The sequence below is a fragment of the Chiloscyllium plagiosum genome, unplaced genomic scaffold (assembly GCF_004010195.1).
Source record: "Chiloscyllium plagiosum isolate BGI_BamShark_2017 unplaced genomic scaffold, ASM401019v2 scaf_24219, whole genome shotgun sequence".
Classification (NCBI taxonomy): Eukaryota; Metazoa; Chordata; class Chondrichthyes; order Orectolobiformes; family Hemiscylliidae; genus Chiloscyllium; species Chiloscyllium plagiosum.
Window position 1 is genome coordinate 1 of NW_025199819.1, and position 6,170 is coordinate 6,170.

The following is a 6,170-nucleotide window of genomic DNA, read 5'->3' on the forward strand; positions in this document are numbered from 1 at the left end:
GTTGGGGTGTGGGTCCGTGTGTGGGGTCCGTGTTGGGGCTGGCGTGCAGACTGATGCTGGGTGTTTGGACAGTGCTGGAGTCGGCCGGACTGGAACGTTCATCGCCATCGATTACCTCCTCAAGATGGCGGATGAAGATGGCAAGGTCGATGTGTTCACCTGTGTGGAGAGTCTGCGCAAGAATCGGCCCCACATGGTGCAGACCCAGGTGAGCGCACGCACTCCCCTCCCCCTTCCCCCTACCTCTGGGAGGAGACCCTGAGGGAGGGGAGAGACCCTGAGGGAGGGGAGACCCTGAGTGGGGGGAGACCCTGAGGGAGGGGAGAGACCCTGAGGGAGGGGAGAGAACCTGAGGGGGGAGACCCTGAGGGAGGGGAGACCCTGAGTGAGGGGAGAACCTGAGGGAGGGGAGACCCTGAGTGAGGGGAGAACCTGAGGGAGGGGAGACCCTGAGGGAGGGGAGAGACCCTGAGGGAGGGGGACCCTGAGGGGGGGGGAGACCCTGAGGGAGGGGAGAGACCCTGAGGGAGGGGAGGAGACCCTGAGTGAGGGGAGACCCTGAGGGAGGGGAGACCCTGAGGGAGGGGGACCCTGAGGGAGAGGGACCTTGAGGGAGGGGAGAGACCTTGAAGGAGAGGGACCCTGAGGGAGGAGAGAGACCCTGAGGGAGGGGAGACCCTGAGGGAGGGGAGAGACCCTGAGGGAGGGGGGCCCTGAGGGAGGGGAGAGACCCGAGGGAGCGAGACCCTGAGGGAGTGGGAGACCCTGAGGGAGAGGGAGACCCTGAGGGAGGGGAGACCCTGAGGGAGGGGAGAGACCCTGAGGGAGAGGGACCCTGAGGGAGGGGAGAGACCCTGAGGGAGGGGAGACCCTGAGGGAGGGGAGAGACCCGAGGGAGCGAGACCCTGAGGGAGTGGGAGACCCTGAGGGAGGGGAGAGACCCTGAGGGAGAGGGACACCCTGAGGGAGGGGGAGACCCTGAGGGAGGGGGACCCTGAGGGAGGGGAGACCCTGAGGGAGGGGAGAGACCCTGAGGGAGGGGAGACCCGAGGGAGTGGGAGACCCTGAGGGAGGGGAGACCCTGAGGGAGGGGAGAGACCCTGAGGGAGGGGAGACCCTGAGGGAGGGGGACCCTGAGGGAGAGGGACCTTGAGGGAGGGGAGAGACCCTGAGGGAGAGGGAGACCCTGAGGGAGGGGAGACCCTGAGGGAGGGGGGCCCTGAGGGAGGGGAGAGACCCTGAGGGAGGGGAGAGACCCTGAAGGAGAGGGACCCTGAGGGAGGGGAGACCCTGAGGGAGGGGAGAGACCCTGAGGGAGAGGGACCCTGAGGGAGGAGAGAGACCCTGAGGGAGGGGAGACCCTGAGGGAGGGGAGACCCTGATGGAGGGGAGAGACCCTGAGGGAGAGGGACCCTGAGGGAGGGGAGACCCTGAGGGAGGGGAGAGACCCTGAAGGAGAGGGACCCTGAGGGAGGGGGGCCCTGAGGGAGGGGAGACCCTGAGGCAAGGAAATTATGCAACTTTGGGGGAGGGAACATTGACTCAAGGGAAGTGAGGATGCAGACCCTGCCCCTATGTGGATCCCGGAGAGAGGGAACGGAAAGAGCAAACCCTGGAGAGAGATTGTCAGAGAGAATTTCCACCTCTCTGTTTCACAGTTCCTTTCTCTCTCCCCCTCTTTCTCCCTCGCTCTCTCCCTCTCCCTTTCTCTCTCTTTCCCTCTCTGTCTCCCCCTCTTTCTCCCTTTCTCTCTCTCTCTCTCTGTTGAAGAAATTCTCCTGACTCAGACCTGGAGCATAGACAAACGTTATTGTGCGATATCACGGGTAGCTCACCTTTCCTTCGTATGGTCCAGTGTTACTCCAGATCACTGTGGATTTACACCGTACCACAGATGAAATAGCTGAGCTGAGCCACAAGATTAATCTGTAGATGGCCTACATGGCTATCCACCACGCAGAGTCTGAGGTCGGCTTTCTAAAACTGTATATAACAAGCTATTGTTCTCTGACCTTGAGTCAATGCGGGTGGTTGCAGATAAATGGGCAGAGGTTATGTGGTTGATACAGAAAGTTCTATTATGGCAGGACCACCCAGGGCAGGGGCCAAGTCAGCCAAGAACAACATCATGACTGACTAAAATGGCTGCAGACAAGCAAGCCAGTGAAAACAGCTTCCACACTCTCTCCCTCTCCCTTTCTCTCTCCCTGTTTCTCTCTTTCTCTCTCTCTCTCCCTGCCTCTTTCTCTCTGTCTGTCTCTCTCTGCCTCTCTTTCTCCCTCTCTTCCAGTCTTTTTCTCTCGGCCTAGATCTGACCCAGTCTTTCTGTCTGCTTGCTCCAGGATCAGTATAAATTTATTTATCTCGTGCTGTTGGAGGCTCTGACGTTTGGAGATACCTCGATCTCCCTGAAGGATTTTGGACAGTGTATGAGGATCATGGCTGAGAAAGATACTTACACCCTCAGTAATGGCTTCAGTAAGGAGTATGAGGTATGTGTCAGTGTGTGCCTCACAGTCAGAGTGAGCAGCTGCTGCCTGGCAGTCTGGACTATCAATGTCCCATCTGTGAGGCTTTTTCCCGATTGCGTGGACAGTTCCAGGGGGATGAGCAAGGACAGCACATTCCCACCTTATTCTCATTAGTGACTCCTGCCCACAGAGAAACAGCTGGCAAATGATGACAATCCAGTTGTTAACCAGGCTGGCCATTGTAGGTTCCAAACTCACCTGGCCCAGGGCCCAGTGATGATATTGGGATTGATGGTGGCACAGTGCTCAGGGGTAGGTGACAGACACAGCCATAGTCTGGATGAATCCTTCTGAGACAGGATTGAAACCCCAACACACATTGTTGGAAAGGACTAACATCTGGGGACTGTGTCCGAATTGGGAGAGCTGTCTCACAGATGAGTCAAGCAACAGCCTGACATAGTCATTCTCACGGAATCATACCTTCCAGACAATGTAAGGGGTACTCCGAGAGTAGTAGGGGCGTGGAACGGCCTGCCTCTAACAGTAGTGGGCTCACCGACGTTAGGGGCATTTAGATGGGCGTTAGACATACATATGGATAATAATGGAATGGTGTAGGTTCGATGGACATCAGATCATTTTCACAGGTCGGTGCAACACAAAGGGCCGAAGGGCCTGTACAGCGCTGTAACATTGTATGTTCTATGTCCCACAGCCCACTATTACCATCCCTGGATATGTCCTGTCCCACCGGCAGGACAGACCCAGCAGAGGTGGCGGCACTGTGGGATACAGTCGGGAGGGGGTTGCCCTGGGAGTCCTCAACAATTGACTCTGAACCTCAAATGGCTTCAGGTTAAACATGGGCAAGGAAACCTCCTGCTGATTACCACGCACCATCCTCCCCCGGCTGAACAACACTTGGAGAAAGCACTGAGGGTGGGGAGGACACAGAATGTCCTCTGGGTGGGGGATTTCAATGCCCCCCCACCAAGAGGGGCTCGGCAGCAGCATTACTGATCGAGATGGTCAGGTCCTAAAGGACATCGCTGCTGGACTGGGTCTGCGGCAGGTAGTGAGGGAACCAACAAGAGGGAGAAACAGACTGACCTCATCCTTACCAATCTGGTACAGTGTAAATTCACCAGAATGATCCAGAACTCTAAGGGTTAATTTATAAGGAACGATAACAGAAGAGATCAAGGTTGTATTCCCTCGAAGTTCAGATGTTCAAGGGATGAATTCTTTGAAGTTTTTAAAATATTAGGGGTATCAGATGGAGTAATGGAGAGAATAACAATTTCTGCTGTCTGGTGATTTTTTTAAAAAGTTATTTTATTCATAAAAGCTGTCCACAGTCCAACCAAGAAATGGTTTAGAATGATAAAGGTGTATAATAAATAATACCGCTATCATTTGGGGTTTAGGATTTCTAACATCAAGATACTGGTGCATTCCAGTAATTTCTGATTTTGTTTCTGATTTCCAGTATCCACCGTTCTTTGCGTTTATTAGATTAGATTAGATTACTCACAGTGTGGAAACAGGCCCTTCGGCCCAACAAGTCCACCCCGACCCACCGAAGCGCAACCCACCCATACCCCTACATTTACCCCTTACCTAACACTACGGGCAATTTAGCATGGCCAATTCACCTGACCTGCACATCTTTGGACTGTGGGAGGAAACCGGAGCACCCGGAGGAAACCCACGCAGACACGGGGAGAACGTGCAAACTCCACACAGTCAGTCGCCTGAGGCGGGAATTGAACCCGGGTCTCTGGCGCTGTGAGGCAGCAGTGCTAACCACTGTGCCACCGTGCTGCCCAGGATGGTGAGGGGCTTGGAGGGGAACTTGCAGGGGTTGGTGTTCCCATGTATCTGCTGCCCTTGTCCTTCTAGATGGAAGTGGCTGTGGGTTTGGAAGGTGCTGTCTGAGGGTCTTTGGTGAGTTTCTGCATCTTGTAGCTGGTACACACTGCTGCTACTGAGGGTCGGTGGGGGAGGGAGGGGATGATTGTCGATGTGGTGCCCATCAAGCGGCTGCTTTGTCCTGGATGGTGTTGAGCTTCTTGAGTGTTGTTGGAGCTGCCCCCATCCAGGGCAAGTGGGGAGTATTCCATCACCCTCCTGACTTGTACCTTGTAGATGGTGGACACGCTTCAGGGAGTCAGGAGGGGAGTTACTCACCACAGTATTCCCAGCCTCTGACCTGCTCTCATAGCCACTGTGTTCAGTCCGGTTTAATTCAGTGGAAACCCCCAGGATGTTGATAGTGGGGGATTCAGTGATGGTAATACTATTGAATGTCCAGGGGCAGTGGTTAGATTGTCTCTTGTTGGTGATTGTCATAGCCTGGCATTTGTGTGGCACGAATGTTACTTTCCACTTGTTAGCCCAAGCCTGGAGATTGTCTAGATCTTGTTGTATTTGAACACGGACTGCTTCAGTGTCTGAGGAGTTGTGAATGGTGCTGAACATTGTGCAACCATCAGGGAACATCCCCACTCCTGACCTTATGATGGAGGGAAGGTCGTTGATGACGCAACTGAAGATGGTTGGGTCTAGGACACTCCCCTGAGGGACTCCTGCAGAGATGTCCTGGAGCTGAGATGACTGACCTCCCGGACAGTATACTCTCAATGGTGCATCTGTAAACGTTGGTGAGAGTCCTGAAGGACGTGGCACATTGTTGGGTCTTCTTGACCATCTCATCTACATGAGAAGTCCAGGACAGGATGCCAGTTATTGTCACTCCGAGGAACTTGACGCTGTCCACCCTCTCAACCACAGCTCCGTTGATGTAGATGGGGGTATGTCCTCCTCCTTTATTTCTGAAGTCAAATGTTCAGGTGTTTAGTTTTACTGAGGTTGAGAGATAGGCTGTTCTCATTGCACCACATCACCAAGCCCTCTCCTTTCTCTCTCCTCTCATTGTTTTTAGATGTCCATCCCACACCGGGGTATCATCAGCAGATGTGTTAATGGCAGTTGTTTGGAATTTAGCAACACAGTCGTGGATGTACAGGGAGTACGGAGGGGGGCTGAGAATCCATCCTTGAGGGGCTCCAGTGTTGAATGTTATTGTGGAGGGGGTCCTGTTGTCTATCCTCACTGACTGTGGTCTGTGGGTCAGGAAGCTGAGGATCCAGTTGCAGGAAGCGAAGCCAAGATCAAGGTGCTGGAGTTTTGAGATCAGTCTGGAGGGGATAATAAAGGCGGGGCTGTAGTTGATGAGCTGGAGTCTGGTGTAGGTACCCTTGTTGTCCAGATGTTCCAGGGATTAGTACAGGCCCATGGATATGGCATCATCTGTGGACCTGTTACATCAGGAGGCAAATTGTAGGGGGTTGATCCCCCCTGGCTTATGGTAATGGGTGAGTGGGGGATATGCTGGGCCATGAGGTTACAGATTGTGCTGGAGTAGAGTTCTGCTGTTGGCCCACAGCGCCTCAGGGGTGCCCAGGCTTGAGCTGCTAGATCGGTTTGAAGTCTGTCCCATTTCACACGGTGGTAGTTATTCTCAATGTTTTCCTGAATGTTGGCCATCCTAGGACAGGCTGAGTGACAGTGTGATGCAGTGGAAGGGCTGTTTCAGATCATTTACCTTGTTTCCTGTCTGTGTGTTTGACTGTCTCTGGGGACATTCACCACTTCAATGTCTTTGTGTGAGTGTGTGTGTCTGTGTCAGTGTCT

General features: G+C 54.0%; 1 protein-coding gene across 1 annotated transcript; it reads left to right on the forward strand.

Moving 5' to 3' along the window:
* Positions 1–87: 87 nt before the first annotated feature.
* Positions 88–4,996, forward strand: LOC122546054 (receptor-type tyrosine-protein phosphatase epsilon-like). Its single transcript, XM_043684891.1, has 3 exons — positions 88–208; positions 2,343–2,492; positions 4,970–4,996. The coding sequence occupies exons 1-3, from the start codon at positions 125–127 to the stop codon at positions 4,994–4,996; spliced, it is 261 nt and encodes an 86-aa protein (XP_043540826.1). The 5' UTR covers positions 88–124.
* The last annotated feature ends 1,174 nt before the right edge of the window (positions 4,997–6,170 follow it).

Excerpts from the sequence above, each read along its gene's own strand:
- LOC122546054 (XM_043684891.1), top strand. The coding sequence starts at position 125 with ATGGCGGATGAAGATGGCAAGGTCGATGTGTTCACCTGTGTGGAGAGT. Across the intron at positions 209-2,342 it reads CCCACATGGTGCAGACCCAG|GATCAGTATAAATTTATTTA; the intron begins GTGAGCGCACGC and ends TGCTTGCTCCAG. Across the intron at positions 2,493-4,969 it reads GCTTCAGTAAGGAGTATGAG|GGAACATCCCCACTCCTGAC; the intron begins GTATGTGTCAGT and ends TGCAACCATCAG.